Source organism: Balearica regulorum, chromosome 3, assembly GCF_011004875.1.
Source record: "Balearica regulorum gibbericeps isolate bBalReg1 chromosome 3, bBalReg1.pri, whole genome shotgun sequence".
NCBI classification, from domain to species: domain Eukaryota; kingdom Metazoa; phylum Chordata; class Aves; order Gruiformes; family Gruidae; genus Balearica; species Balearica regulorum.
The window spans coordinates 93,356,647-93,373,360 of record NC_046186.1 but is presented as its reverse complement, the minus strand read 5'-3'; the positions used below and the strand labels follow the sequence as shown (position 1 = coordinate 93,373,360).

The following is a 16,714-nucleotide window of genomic DNA, read 5'->3' as shown; positions in this document are numbered from 1 at the left end:
AAAAATAGTTGACTATAAAAGTAAGAGAATATAATCTGCAGCGCAAACATTTTAAATATCCAATGCTATTAGATTTTTCACAACTTTATTTTAACCACCTCAGTTATATCACTCAATAATTTTGTTCAGAACGTAGAATAAATTAATCCAAGAAGTTAAGAATTAAATAGCTGAATAGTGCGGACATTAAATGAATAAACAGTGTAATACTGACATTTGAATATTAACTAAGTGATAACATATTTATTAGAGTTTAAATTACCAGGTCAACAATGACTGACAGTATTTGATATCTAGTTAAGTAACATTTAGGTACCTTAGCTACAATATTTAAAAAGAACTAGAACTGGAAAAAACCTCCTCACTTTTATTTTTTTCAAAATCAGGTATTGTTTATAAGCAGATGAGACAGCATTAACCAATAATACCCTGCAGAAAGGTATAATGATTATCTGCCAAATTCTCTGAATTACTTCTTAAGCTATATATATCATAGCAATCTTGTCACCAAAGGATGTTAGGAATTGGTCAGTTTAAAGGCAGGGCAATGTATATATTTCTTGCTGATTGGCAATCCATAAATAAAATTTCTGAACAGAAGAATAGCTATAATATTTTTTAAAAGTACTGATGGTTGAGTAAGCTTAGGTCTTCTAGTTCCACAAGAACAGTATAATGCTGAGGCAGTACACAGAACAACTTTCTCACTGTTTACAAAAAGGTAGAAGGAGGAAAATAATGCAGAATACTGTATCTTAGTAGGGATCTCAACAAATTGTCTTTCACCATCTTTGCTACACTGAAAACACGAGTGGCTCAGTAGAGCCTAAGGCTTAAATAACATTTTAGAACTATTTTGAGATCCTTGCTGAAAAGAAGGTATATTCAGAGAGCTCAGCGTGTTGGTATTTATTGTGATGTCAAAACTTACATATCTTTAAAGTACAAAGTATAGATACTGTGCTCACATTGGAATTAATGCAGAAGACACATCGACACAGATAAAAATAAGATAAAAACAGGATGCTAAGTGATAGAATTTTGTTAATTTTAGCCATCTAGAAAGTAGACAGCTATGCTACGCTAGGCATCTGGATTGCCTTTAAAATCAGTGGAAGGAGTGATACATATCCAAAAAATTACAGAGAGAGCACCAAGACAGATAAGATTATTTTCTTTTTCAAGGTGCTGATCTATTTCTATTGACTACAGAGAGAGCTTTTCCCCTTACACTGAAGAACCAACTTTTGGACAGGTAAAATTACATGAGAAAAATTCTCATTCTAAATGCTTATAGTATGAAAATTGTGTAAAATTTATAAAACAATTAAGAGAATAAAGAACCTTGAAATGCAGATTATACCAATTAAAGCTTCAGCCCTGCAATAGGATGCTACAATAAATATCAGAATGTGTATTGTCTGGGACCTCTGTTCCAGTAAGTCCATATATTATACCACTATTTGCAAACCTTGTAAGAAATACCTGAACAGTAGAATGCAGGAAAGCTACAGCGTAAAGCAAAGGCTTCCACATAGGCATATTGCTAACATCTAACAGATCCTGATTAATTCCAGAAAACGTTCTTTTCAAACTGGCACGTACACCTTGGGGAGGTTCATTCGTGAACTTTATAGCAATCTGTCACGTGAAAAAGATAAAGGCATTGGATTTGTTTGCTGAATAAAACCAGCAATATACAAAAATATCATAATATTAGTTATAAATAACATGTCAATAGTTGAAGCATTGTAGATACAAAGTTGATATGTAGTTTTACTATAAACCACATAAAAGGAGTACATATGAGATTAGGGCACCAATCTCTATAATATACATTACTTTAAGATTTTGAACATAGACCTTCAGTTTGTGTTGGTCAGAACCATCACTGGCACTTATCCATGGATCTAAGCGTTTTCATCAACAACCTGGAAGCAAGTGCCATGCTTTTCAGAAGGCATCATATGGTTCTCTATCCCTAATTCAATGACTGAATGACGGAACTATCCAGAGTAGATGACAAGAACTTGGTTGTATTTCTGGTCCCAGGACTTCACAGTAAATACGAAGAAATCTCACCTCAGATCAGATCTTTGTGTTCACAGTGGCTACTCTGGACTCTGTGGCTATGTCCGCAGCAATAAATTAGATTCACCTGAGAATGTTCCTGGGCACTCTGGTCAGCAGCCATGAAATCCAAATTTGTGGTAGAAAACTGCCACAGCCCCTCAGAATACAGCCCCTTAGTTTCATATGAACTGCCTAATGGAAATAGTTTCTACAAAATTTTAATTGTCAAACCATGCCTGCAAATTATTTGAAAGAGTGCTAGTTAGCACAGGTTTTCACGTTGGAGAAAGTACTTACCCTTATGGACTACTGCATTCCAGTGCTGGGTAATGTTCATGGGCACACCTGAATCTCTTAGTTCAGAGACAGACTGGCCTTACCAGAATCTGTATGCCTTTCAAATGCTGGAGGAACCCAAATAAAAAAAGTATTCTTCTGCTCCAAGAGTAAGTACTTGTCTGGCTGGCTTGACAGCATGTATTGAAGGGATATTAAATGCCAGGCTGCCCACAGGCTGAAAGCAAGCATGGCTCTCAACTGTTTCTACTTCTGAGACACTTAATGGAAGATACTGATGAGTATGTACTTCACCTGGCAATTTTACTATCTCCATATTTGTGATCAAGAACTTCAATTATTTTTAAGGAATGACTTTTCAGCTTCAGTCTCACAAACATATTGCTGGACTCCAGAGCCCAGGCAAGCTGTCTCAGAGATGAGTCCCAGCCTTCTGCAAGGACCTACCTACACATGAACACACTAGAGTGTTGGACTGAATGGGCACACTTGCTAACCAGTCTTTCCATGTTTCAAAGGATATCTTGTTCAGTTTTTGATGAATGTTTTGTATAAAACCCCTAAATTATTCTCTCTTTTCTTGTGAGAAAGAGCTGACCTTTGATTTGTCAGTTATTCGTTTCCTGGAATCCCTGAATATGTTAATATTTTAACAGATAATGTGACACTATAGACTGGGAAATCACATGTGAAACATTTGAGATAAGTGCTGTGAAGATTCATCTAGCAATCCTCTCAGCTTTCTATTCTCACTTCTAGGAAACTGTATATTTATATACCCCACTATTCATAAACCTGTTTAAGATGCAGGATGATTTCATTTTCTGTTGAGAGAATACAAGAGAATGTAGGTCCATACGGCTAGCTTTCTATACTTTTTCCACGGTGACATGCATTTCTTACTGAAGGTTGTCTCCTAGGTTCATTCAAGAAAGGAACCCTTCCCCTTCTTTACATCCTAGATATCAGGTGTGTTATCTATTTTTCTTTAGAGAGAATGAAAACCCCTAAGGAGACTCACACTGCTTTTAAGAGAAAAGGGGTCTGTGAACACAGAATTGTCAACACACAGCTGTTACACAAGATATTAACGAGCATTATGACCTGCTGTGAGAGTGCTAGGAACCATCATAAGTGACTTAAATGCACTGCGTAAGAGTTTAGTCAATTTTCCTGGTGCTGATGAAAAATGTCTCCTTGACATCTACAGAACAACCATTTATAGTTTATCCAAAGAAAAACAAGTAACTTCTTGGTAGATGATGTTCTTTGACATGTGCTGTCCATGTGTGTTCTGTCCCCTTTATCCTTTATTTCAGATAGGGAAATCTGGAAGGGTCCAAGAGCAGTTGTGGGCATTACTTTGTTCACAAAGGCATCTGGTTGGGCAAAAAGGGATACAAGTAAAGCCCGATAATTTTGATTCAAGTGTTTCTGTGTACAGAATTAGTGTGAATTCACACATACATAATGCATCTTCGAGACCTTCCAGTTACCGGTAAGTAACATTCCTGTTTAAAGTGATATTTGCATTGAAAGGTAAGATCGTTTTTCTTGGGCTTTGTCATCTCCCCCACCCCGCCACCCCCATTTACTTAATATCCATTTACACACTTAATTTGAATAACTTTGATGGCACGAGGTACCTGAATTAAATATTTGAACAAACCTGTAACAGTGTAATTGGGAACTTAGGATGTGGTTCAGTAGTTATCCAAACTCGAAACGTCTCATTCTGTATCTCAGCAGTAAAAAGTGTCTCCAGTAGTTCATCCATAAAATCCAGTCCAAGATGACAATTCTGAAGTAACACCCAGCCTCCCTAAATAAGAATATCAACAATTACCATATAAAATTTAGAACAAGTTATTCATAGTGCTAAATCTGTCTATATCAGAATCAAATCTGGTCTTGCACGTTTGGGTTTTTTTGGTTGTGAGCTGTTTTTTGTTTGGTTTTTTTTTTTTTTAATTATTATTATTAGGGTTGGTTTGGGTTTTGGTTTGTTTGTTGTGGGTTTTTGTTTTTTTATTTTTCTACTTTTGGTCTGTTCCTGAATATGTGTTACTGTTTGATTTTGTATTGGCATAGTTAAAGCAAATAGGAAAAGTTAGTGCAAAAGCTATTTCCAAATCCTATTGTTCACAATGAAAATAATATAACCAGAGCCAATATTCTAAGTAAAGTATCAGTGCTACCTAGTGGCAAAAAGAAGTAATTCCTGTCCTCTCCCAACAAAACACCAGCGGTAAACAATCCTGCCATCAGTTCCAAAAGATTGTGAATGGAAAAAAAACAGGTGAAATCCAAGGAATACATCTTTTTTAAAACTTATTTGTTAATAACATAATCTAAAGTAAGTATAAAGAGGTGGTAACAAGACTCTAAAACTTTTCAACCGCAATTAGTTTATCTGCAATAAATGCATATGTATGAAATTCAGCCTCCGCATATTAATTTTGGTCTTATTCAGCTCTCAAGTTGCATGAAAGCTCTACTTTGATTATTATCTCTCCACACTTCTGCTTATGAATTTAAATTCAATCATCTTTCGTAGCATCACTTTAGAAGCCTGATGAATCAGAAGCCTGATATTAAAATGGGGCATTATTTAATCAGTTCTAAACAGTGATGTGTGGATTTCATTACAGCTTGTAATTTCATTTTGGCAATTTTGTTTCAGTTCATTTAAAAAGAAATAAATAACATTTGGTGACAAAATAAAATTGAAATATTTATAGTGAACTGATGGATATTAAAAAAAAGAAAGATTAAATGAAGGGATTTTTTTCCTTCTGTTATGGGGAACCACTTTTTTGAGGAAGATCTTTAATCAGTTTGTCACATTTCAAAATGATCAGGCTCAGTTGTTTAAAATTATCTACCTGTAACACAGCACAGCAGTTTTAATCATATTATATAGTCTTGGCCAGAGGTAGGAAAAACCCCAGATATTTGTCTTCATATTCACTAATTTGGTTTTATTCTTGCAAATCTGATGTTCACATATCCTTCCCTCTGTAAAACGTGTACACCATCAAGGCATTTAGTTCAGAAATTGTTACTAGTAGCTCTACTGGAGTGCTGTTTTGAGTACCCTTCTGGTTTTAACTGAGGGCAAAGAAAGGCAGGCATGCCCCAGTTTTCACCATTCCAATGAACTGGGAGTTCATGATGACCATTCTAGACATACGAATATGAAGAAGTATGAGAGATGTATGTGTGCACTTGCATATCATAAAAATGCCATCTTCTATAAAGAGACTTATTTTTTCTTTTTTTTCCCCAAAGTGGTGTACATCTATATTCCAGTACCAGCATCACAACATTTGGTAGGACTTGAGAGGTTACTGGGATACAATATACAGAACTTCCATAACCAAGGCTGCATTAGCTAGAGAACCTTGGATTATACAGTAATGTCTAGCAAGTGTGCAGCAAAGGCCATATACAAGTATTATATTTGTCTGTAACAGGGAAACACAAATGAAGCAGACTGTACTATGGTCAAATGAATAAATATCATCTGGCAAGAGTTGGGTTTTTTTTTTTTCCCCTCAAATGAAGATATCTCACAGATAGCAGGCAACACAATCGGAATTCCCTGAACTGATATTGCCTGACATTTTCTTTTTTCTGCATGAAAGACAGGAACTCCTGGAAAGACTCTGAAGCACTTCTGTCTATCAGAATAAGAGGATGGGACTTTGCAGTAGAAAGAAGCATTTCCTTGTCTCATTGTGATTAAACATTGGAGAATAAAGTGACAAAAGAGCTATTTAGTTCAGAATGAAATCTGAAATAATCTTGACAGTGAAGCTGCAACTGTCTCAACAGTACATTTGTTCTTGCAGTGTGTTCTGTGTTGTGATCTTATTTTCACCGTTTGTCCTTCCAGAACTCTCATGGGTGAGAACAGAGACCCAGGGAATCTAATGGATGCCATATATTGTGAGGAGTTCAGTTTTAAATCTCATAACAAATCCATCTTTAACTTTTTATCTAACTTTTGATGAATACTCCCACTGTAGGTATGAAAGCATACACTGGTTAACAAATAGGTAATGTGGTACCAATCAAACCTTTCACTCAACACAAGTCAGTTAAGGTTTCTGTAGGTGAATATTACAAGCGGTGCTAGAGTCCTGATTTAGTAAGGACTGTTGGTTATGATCAGCTGAAAAATACGTTTCATTTATCAATATAGTTCTTGCAGTCTTCTACTCTCTATTAGTAGAGATAGTCTAGTCCTTCATAATACTGGAATAAGACTAATTCCTGACATTTGGAGTTTACAGGCAACTCTGGCTGTCTGTCTTCATTTGCACTGCCCACAACTCTTTGAAGTGTCCAGCTGACCAGACTCTGCTACCTTTACACTGTAACTTCTATATTGTATTTGAGGTGTCAATTGCCTTCTTTCTGGAGATGCTGCTTAGACTTCTCAGGTTTTTACTGTTTGGGAATATCATTTGCCATACAAAATACACTACAATATTTAAGAGAAAACTTCTTAAATATTGTTTGGAAATTCTTAGACATCCTGAGACTTGATGCCAAAAGGATTGGCAATTAAAGAAACAAAACCAAAAGCAATTGCTGGTGAGCAAGAGGCCCTCTCACCAGCACAGATGTGAGGAAAATGTGAGGCAATATTAAGAGCCAGCACAGCCTTCAGTATCTACAGCTTCAAGCTATGTGTGCACTCGTCATTTTATCTAGTAGAAACTATGCAACTTCTAGGTAGCTCTCATAGGGGAAGGGGAAAAAATATTAAAAAATAATGCCAGTAAAGAGGTGGGATCTGCAAATCCTGCAGGATAGAACTAGGACATGATGTCCTTTTACCATTGGATAACATCAATGTGATAAGAAGGTAATGTGCTACCTTCAAAAAGCTGCTCAATATTACTGCTGGCAGAAGTACTTGCACTCCACTGGCACATGCATATCCCACTGTGGAACGTTTTTAGGTTCAGACACTCAAGGAGACTTTTTTTTACCCTGAGATATGCCTGATTGATAGTAAGGTGAAAATGCAAACTATTAAAGATTGCGTGTAGAAGAGGTGTAAAAGAATGCTAAAACAGATAATGAATTTATATTGCAGGCTTTTTTTCCCCCACCTGTTGCATTGACATCTGTATGAATTTGCGTGCATGAACTTCTTGTCCTTGACCCATAGAGATGGTCCTACATTCTACAACATATTTGACAATATATGATTAACTTGCATTCTTCAGAAAAAGTAAGAATTCAAATTCAGTCCAAAAAAAAGTGTTATAAGTACAGCACAATTAAGTACATTTTTATACAAAAATTATACTTATGAAAGTATAATCTCTCCACCATAATATGCTACTATGTATAAATATTCTAAACATTGACACTTTGTTAAATAACATTAAAATATACATCCACAATATTTACACTATTTGTAGAAGTGAAAGACTGTGACTACTTTTATTATTGTCAATGGGAATTTGTGCTAAATTTTAATGAACCCACAGTATTTGAAATATGAACCCAGATTTTTCTTTAAGTCTAGGTAATAAAGGCAGGTAAATGAGCACAATGCATAATTGTAAAATTGCATTTGCAAACATATTAATGTGATTAATATAATGAATATAAGTATCTACATCCAACTAAGTTTGTATGCACAATTTTTCAAAATTTCTATATAATGGAAAATAAAGTCCAGAATATACAAATGTAGATCTTGTGGGTATTTTTTGTTACAAAATATCTTGTAAGTAGATTTTTACATTACCTGTAGTTAATAGTTAAAAAAGAAAACAGTACTGTCACCATGCCAGAATTTAAAAAAAAAATAAAATTGTCTTATAGTTAGGAATTAAAAAAATAACATCATTGAACAGGATGATAACGATTTCTAAAAAAAACCAAACCCACGCTGAAAACATTATTGTCCAACTGCATACAGAATGATCTTCAGCATACCATCTTTTATTTAAAATATTATTTTATCTCTAAGATGATCATTCAGGAAAAATCAATAGTGCAATAGAATTTAAGAAATACTTTTCAGAAAAAAAAAATCTGAAATTACTTACATTACCCTGTTGTATCTAAACACATGCCAATAATTACTTCATACCTAATTTAAGCTTCCTAGCCAAGGAATCAATCTGAATAGTTGGGTCAGATCCCATAGACAAGAAACAGATGAGAGGTGTTCGTGTGTCACTTTCCTCCCAAGTTTTTTCTAAATTCAAAATGACTGGTTCTGTATACTTCTCATCCAAGGAATTTGCAATATATTTCCTGGCTTGGGAAAGCGTTCGGTCCGGACACCAAGACCTAGCAATAAAAATATATACCAAGATACAAATTTAATGCCTCTTCCTGTTGCAAAGACCAGACTTAAATTAGAAATTCTGTTTTTATCTAATAGAGATTTTTGCTTCATAATATGCATACATATATTTATATACACACATTCATCTATATGTTTGTAGGTTTGTCTTTACAGATATAATAATAGACAGTGCCAGTAGTCTTTATGACTGTGCAATACTTTTCAGTTGCTTACAATTTTGCCTTAAGTAAACTTTTTGCAGTGAAATTTTCTGTTCTGGGTACCTTTATCAGGTTGGGACATTCTTCATTGTAAACAGAGCTTTTGTATCTGAGGACTCAAGTAGGGAAATGGAAGATTGTTTATGCTATTTAGTAAAATTCTGCTGATATTTCATTGGGTCTGTTTGTACAGACGCAAGTCTTTGGCACTGGATTGTATTTCTGTTGTGGTTGAGTTTTTATTTTTCCCATGGGGAAAAAAAAAACCCAAACAACTACTTTTGGATAAAACATAAGATGTTGTAAAGCTTCACTTATTCTTATTATTTAAAGGCTTAGGACTTAGATGCTCTCCCTCCCACTTCAGAGTGTATAGCACAGAACAATATAGTACTCCTTCCATCAGATTCTGGCATATTTTTACTGCATGGGTTGAATCTGCTCCAAAGACAAATAATTGTCTAGTAATTAATGTTGTAGTGTTTTTTGTAGTCTCTCTGGTTTATTTGTTGCACCACTTGGAAAGTATACAATGAACTTAGGAAGATATGATCTCATGCATAAGGCAGCTGAATTCTGCTTTGGGGAACTCCATTCTATCCCAAGTCCTACTGCAGAGATCTTAGCTGATGCAATAAAATAATTTATACCATGCTTTTCACATGGGGCTTTTGAATACCTGTTTTGCACTTTCACAAATATCTCTTTTTTTTTTTTTATTTACTTCTTTAGAGTTATTAAAAATAGTTCATTTTGAAAGAAATGAAAAAAAATTGAAAAATATATGAATTATTCTACTTTTTCAGTGGCTTTTTGGAGAAGGCTGCAATGTGGTCCCCAGTTTCCATTTGTCATGACATAAAAGCAAAACTATAAAAAATATTTTCTAGAAATAACTTTTTTAGACTCTTCAGAGGACAGCTCCGAAGTAGTGAATTGAATAATATTTCATGTCACCCAGAAATTAATAAAAATGATGCTGTTATGATAATAGCATACTGATAGATTGAGACATGTGATGCAGCCATGTATGCATTTTCCAGTTTTCTGGAGATGCTCACCTGATGAGTAAAAGCCTGCGAAAGGTATCAAGTGAATCATATCCATCAGGTATAATTTCTTCCTCCGGAGCATCTGTATCAAACCAACTTTTCCATCCCTTTTCATTACAGGCTATCTAAATTTATTACATTAACGCACATAAAAATATATTTTCAGATGTAGCATAATTCCCTTGTAAATATATATCTTAATGAGAGTCTATTATTATATTAGGATATATTACATTTAACATTACAAGTCTATAGCATTTAAGACATACGCCATGTGAGTTGTTATTAAGCTGTTACGAACAGAAATTTTAGTACCAAGATGCAGGCTCTTAAGCTAATCAGCTACCCATGGATTCCCCTCCCAAACAAATGCAGCTGCTTAGGAAAAATCAACAATTAGCAGAATGATTCTATAGTACAAGAGAAACATACTGTGATTAATTTATTCCTTCTGATCACAAAGTACGAAGAGGGACAGAAAAATCTGTCCCAGTACAGTCCAGCCAGCCAAAGAATCACAAATTAAAAATAACAGACTCTAGTAAGCTTTTAACTTGAGAAAGAATAAATCTCACTGCAAATACCATCATTATTTAGGCACCTCTTAAAACCCATGACCTAATAGGACAAGAGATACTGTGGATAGAACATAGTGAAAATTGCTATGTAGTTGAGTCTTTAATGCAGTGACTGAGTCAGCTATCACAATATTCTCAGATCACTGGAAAGAGAACAAGGAACACAGTGATACCATCTGTTCTGAAATGCAGTTCTGTATGCCTATTATAAACCAAGCTGCTCTGTCAACTTGATGACTTGGTTTCAAATAGAAGTAGTTTCAGAATAACCTACTCCAAGAATGGACCAGGAGAAGAGTGAGAAACAAACATACAGGGACCTCTTCCAACCACATATTTCCTATAGTGAAACTCAGAGAGATTCATAAACACCATATGTCCTTTTCTGAACTATAATCCAAGTCTGAGAAAAAAACCACAAACAACACACTTTATAAGCAAATAGGTCAATTCTCCACTAACTGACATCAACTTGAGCACATACTAGAAAAGTATGGAGAGCAGGTACCTTCTCAAAGCTAGGCCACAGCCAGAGATAGGTTACTGAGCTAAAGGTACTTTAGATGAATCAGTAAAATCATTAAGCTTTCATTATATATTTCTTTTTACCATCTCTCATCACTCAACCATAGCTGGAAGTAGTAACAGTGTGAAAAGGAACAGGGTCATCTAAATGTTCAAAGAGCAATATGTTTTCATTACATTAAGTTAGGCATCTGGGACTGGAGGACTTAATTTTTAGAGAAGAAAAAAATAGTAACTGGTAAGAAAAAAAAAAATATCCCAGGCAACCTCTTGAGAACTGGGCATACCATTTTCAAGTTAATATGATGAGCCAAATAGAACAGCACATCTAATGGATGCAAATAAATATTAAAAAGATGTTATTTCCATATTTGCATTTTTTATTAATACCCTACCCCTCCCAGACTCACTATCTATTACTAAAATCACCTAATTGTCACTTTTCAACTTCTAAATATATGCCAATTTTAAGTTAGTGCTAAAAGATGAGTTAAAAAAGAAGCCTTTTGGGGTAACATGGTCACGTAAGTACTTTGGAGCCTAAAATTTTGTTTGCCCCAATTCTAGAAAAGTCCTATAACAGATCCATTACCATCTACAAATTAAAAAGAAAATACATAATTCATAACCCCATGGCTAAATTTAAACAATGTTAGCAACTGCATAGTGGCATGCATTTTGGGTTCTGGCGCCCTAACAACCCAGAGTGAAGGCCTAACTAGAATTCCTTCCACTTTATCCTAACTTAGTATCCTGTTTTGATACCTCCAGAAACCAAAACCTAGAGGAAATGGGCTGGTATGTATCCAGATCCTGCCTTGAAACAGAGTTGGGAACCAGCCAGGACCACTTCCAGGTACACCATTTAGATAAAATCTCGGCTACCCTTCAGGGAACTAAATGCCATCACAAAATGGACTTGGCTGACCAACATAACAGTAAGAACTTTGTGTCCTGGCTATCAGCCTGATTAACAAGGAGTGCTTAGGAGGTACAGAAAGATAAATACTTAAAGAATGTTTTAACTATGCTAAAAAAAGAAAAATTTACCAAAGTAAAGAAAATAATTGATAAACATGTCATGAGCTTATGTGCATATAAGTTCATGTATATCTTAATAAAATGAAAAGTATTTTTATAGCTAGCTCATGATATCTGAATAACACGTTAACCTTGGAATGGAAATGAATACTTAAAAACAAGCAGCAAACAATTTACTTGTAAAAAAAACTAAAAAAAAATCTATCAGACTCAAGACATAAAACATTGTAACTTAAAACCTGAGACTCATAGATTAACTTTCTGAGCCTTTTTGATACCTCTACTTTTTAATTCTTTCTTATTTCTGTCTCTCTCTCACCAACTTTTTAACTAGTTCTTTGCTCCTGTTCTCTTCTCTTTCTACCTCAATGAGTATAATACAAAATACAATAAAGCAGATGGGAAAAAAAAAAGTAGAGGAAATAAATATACCCCTATTTCTGCTACCTTAACTGTTCATTTCTATGCCTTTATTCTGTATTCTCTCTGGCTTTGTTCTTAACTACACCTCTTGTGCATACTAAATGTAAAATATGGGAGCACAATTATGATTGTAAAACTGGTTGTTAACATTAAAAAGATAATTAGTAGATATCACCTGATTCAAAATTTCTGCAAACTGTGGAAGTTTGCTCAATTCCACTAGGTTTAGCCATGTCATGTCAAGAATCCAGTGGAAGGGTTTGGGTGGGCAAGCCTGTAGATCCAATGCTGCACCTCCTGTATATAAAAACATTCCGATGAAATATACATGACATTCCAGGGGTAAAGATATATTTGACATTTCTTTTTAAAGTATGTTTTCCAGCCCATGTAATTTTCACTGGAGTACTAATTGCGCTCTTGTGTACTTAGCATTTATTTCAAAAGATCATAGGATAATTCAGTCTGGAAGGGAACTCAGAAGGTCTCTAGTCCAACCTGTTCAAAGCAGGGTCAGCGATGAGATAAAATTAAGTCTTTATTCTGTCTGGTCTTGAAAACCTCCAAGGACAGAGACTGTACAATCTTTCTAGACAGTATGTTCTAATGTTTGTCTGTCCTCATAACTAAAAAAATTGCCCTTACACCCACTCTGAACCTCCCCCCGCCCCCAGTTTATTTCTGTTGCCTCATCTTCCTACTGTGCACCACTGTGAAGAGCCAGGGTCTATCTTCTTAATGGCCTTCTCATAGGTGTTGGAAGGCTACGGTTAGGTCTTCCCTAAGCCTTCCGTTCAACAAGCTGAACAAGCCCAGTTCTCTCAGCCTCTCATCTTAGATCATGTGCTCCATATAGTTTGTTGTTACAAGTTTATACAATGATACTGACTATATTTGAAGTATGGGAAAATTTTTAATAATCTTTTTTCCTTTTCATCTGTGCTGATAATACAGTAAAGATAATTTTGTATTTATCTGAAAGATAAAAATATTCCTCTGAAGACCTTCCCTTAGGCAGTCTATATTTTATGCCACTATTTCTAAAAAGAAAAGAAATTGAAAAGAAAGTCTTATTTTCTCAACCACAAACTTCTACCTCTTCTCTAATGAAAAGCAAATTTGTAATATCTAAAGAATGTTACACGTGTTAGCAAAGTAATCTCTTGGGATCACTGGGGAAAAAAACCCAAACAAACAAAACACCAACCCAAACACAACAAGAAAAAAACTCTGGACTGGTGGAATCAATCAACCCTAGACCAGCCTAACAAGCACAAATCATTTTAAATAGCATGTATAAGCCCAGACAGCCACTAGATAATACACGTGTTTCACATCCTCTGACATGCAATTGAAAAGGAAATACAAAGGAACACCTCTGGGATAAGACTGCAATCCTATTTTAAACAGATTAACTTTTTATCATAATTTTCTTCTTGTTGTAGCTGCCTCTTCCTCAGTCCTCCAAAAATTAATTAATGTCACTTCTTTGGGAAACTAGAGGGTGTTGTTCCAGCAGTCTCCAGAACTAAGATCATTTATTCACTTAGGTCACCAGTATAACAAATTTCACCCACCTGTTACAAACAAACTAAAAAATTACCTCAGAATAATAACTATTATTTTTAAGCACTTAAATGTATGTGAGCATGTATGTGTGTGTATACATAGTCTATATATATGAGCTGTAATTATTTCAATACTTCCAAATTATATCTACATGCTTATCAAAAATGACATGCATAAGTATGTATGTAGATCCTTTTCAATTTTAATATTTCATTATTAATACTTTTACAAACTGTGTCTAATTATTCCATAGATTATCAAGAGGTTTTAACACAGAGACCTTTTTTTGTATTCTGTACCCATCTCATCCTCAAATTCTCCATGAATGGAACGTAGAGAGAATTAATCATAAAAGCAAGAAGGAAAACAACAGAAGACAAACTTATCATCAGACTGAAAAGGAGATTAGAATATTAATTTCTTAAATAAAGCACTTTTTTTATTTAAGAAATTATTGGGAAGACATTGTGTATAGTATTTTTGATGCAGCTGAAGAACGAAGACTTACTTTAAAGTTCTGACATGTTATAGGAAAGAGTTTATGGTGCTGCAAATGCTATAATGCAACAAATTTTTTCTGATTTTCTGGAAGTCTGTTCTGCTTACATTATAGACTTTAAAAGGAAAGATTTGATTCTTTGAGATGTTTTCCTGCAGGCTTCCAGGATGCAAGAATTTTATTTATATTATCAGTGATGATTTTCAGGAAACAGCAGCTCTGCTTCTTTTAAAAGAATAAACACATGATTCAGAAAGACTAAATATTTTCCTAGGTACCTGAATATCCTTAAGTAGAAACACAAGAATCACCTTGCTGAATCTGGATGTTAGTATGCCAATAGGAACACTTAACATCAAAAGAAAATAAAAGTTTCAATGAAATGAGTGGGCAGTAAACAGATCTTAGGGAAGTTTTTGCTTTTGGGGAAATATTTAAACCTTATTTTTTTGAGGCAGGCTTATTCAATGAAGAATGAGAATTACAATAGTGTAAACAATGTGTTTCTCATTGCAATACTTTATATTCTTGCTATTAATATATATACCTAATCTTTTGATAAATCCTGCTAAGTTCTTATGGTTAGTCATTTGTTATGTTAATGATTTAAATATACAATGCCTGAAAAAGGCTTTCATTTTATTAGTTTTCATTTTGCCACTCATAGGCATATGTGAAAAGTTCCAGCATCTTGAAAAAAATGTGGAAAGTTTTCCTCCATGTATGGATACCATCACATATAAGCAAGAAACAGAATTAGATATAGAATCAAAGAATCATAGGATGGTTTGAGTTGGAAGCAACCTCAAAAGATCATCTAGTTCCTACCCCCCTGCCATGGGCAGGGATACCCTCCACCAGACCAGGTTGCTCAAAGCCCCATCCGGCCTGGTCTTGAACACTTCCAGGGAGGGGGCATCCACAGCTTTCTGGGCAACCTGTTCCAGTGTCAGAATCACCTCCCTCGACCTGTTGGTCACGCTTCTTTTGATGCAGCCCAGGATACGGTTGGATATGATTAACATATGACTTGAATATTTTCATGAACTACCCAAAGGCCAGTTAAAGGGCAAACTCTTGTTCAAGAATGTGAAGTTCCTATGTACCAATCCAAATTATTTCTGTCATGCAAAAATGTAAAGCTACTTCATCTGCTTTTATTACGAAGTTTTCCTACTGTTGCGCTTTTTCTCCTTCCCTTTACCTCAGGGATGACAAGCTTCAGTAACCTCACAGAAAGAAAGGGCTGCTTCATGAAATCTGAGGTGTAAATACTAATTTTCCTGCATTTCCTGTAACTACTTGTTTAAGCTTCCTTCAAGCACTCTCTTATGTCTTTGGCATTAGCATATACAGTTAGAAATAACTGCCTGGGATCCATGTATGGATCCCAGAACTTCCTCTTAGTTTCTGCAAACTGAAATAATGGAAATCAAAAAGAGGATAACAAAAAGTGTTTACACAAATCTATAATCTGTTATTAGCATTATTATTACAAAATTATACCCTGTTCCAGAATCACATCTTTTGCAAGTTTAATACAATAGGACAACAGGAATATATTTGCAAATTATTGAATTCTGTGCAAGAATCACAGTCACTTTAGCCAAAAAGACTTCTTAATTTTAAGACATAATCATTAATTGCCCACAAAATAGGATACTTGGCAATATTTCTGGCTTTTATTTAAGTCAAAAAAGCCAAAGATGTTTTGCAATTCCTCTGTAATATATTCTCTAATATTTATGGAGCTTCTTAGTAAAATATATTTTCTTCTAGAGAAGATCATATTCTTCACTTGTGCCAGTCCCCCACTATAATTTGGGGACCTGCTTTCTCTGTTTTGCTGACTTAAGGTTACCTTCAAGCTATAGCATTAAAATATTCAGGAAAGGCCTAGTATTTGGCTTTAACGGAATACAGTAAATAGAATGAAATTCAATTTATGTACTTTAGCAGAAGGAAAGATTTAGTGTTGATAATGTCTTGAGACTAGCTGAATAATGAGTTCTAGATACTTTTTTCATTTCAAATAGTAACGCTTATTTCAATGAGACATCCTGTGATAATATGGATGATGATAAGCCATGAAAGCTCTCCTGGAAAAGAAATGG

General features: G+C 34.7%; 1 protein-coding gene across 1 annotated transcript in view; it reads right to left on the bottom strand.

Annotated features, from left to right (window-relative positions):
- The window catches only part of DNAH8 (dynein axonemal heavy chain 8), a 144,945-nt gene that overhangs the window by 12,426 nt on the left and 115,805 nt on the right, over nucleotides 1-16,714 (bottom strand). Inside the window, 6 exon segments of the mRNA XM_075750088.1 lie at nucleotides 1,486-1,641; nucleotides 4,040-4,192; nucleotides 7,497-7,570; nucleotides 8,492-8,694; nucleotides 9,975-10,090; nucleotides 12,708-12,829. Of these exon segments, the coding sequence (XP_075606203.1) occupies nucleotides 1,486-1,641; nucleotides 4,040-4,192; nucleotides 7,497-7,570; nucleotides 8,492-8,694; nucleotides 9,975-10,090; nucleotides 12,708-12,829 (824 nt within the window).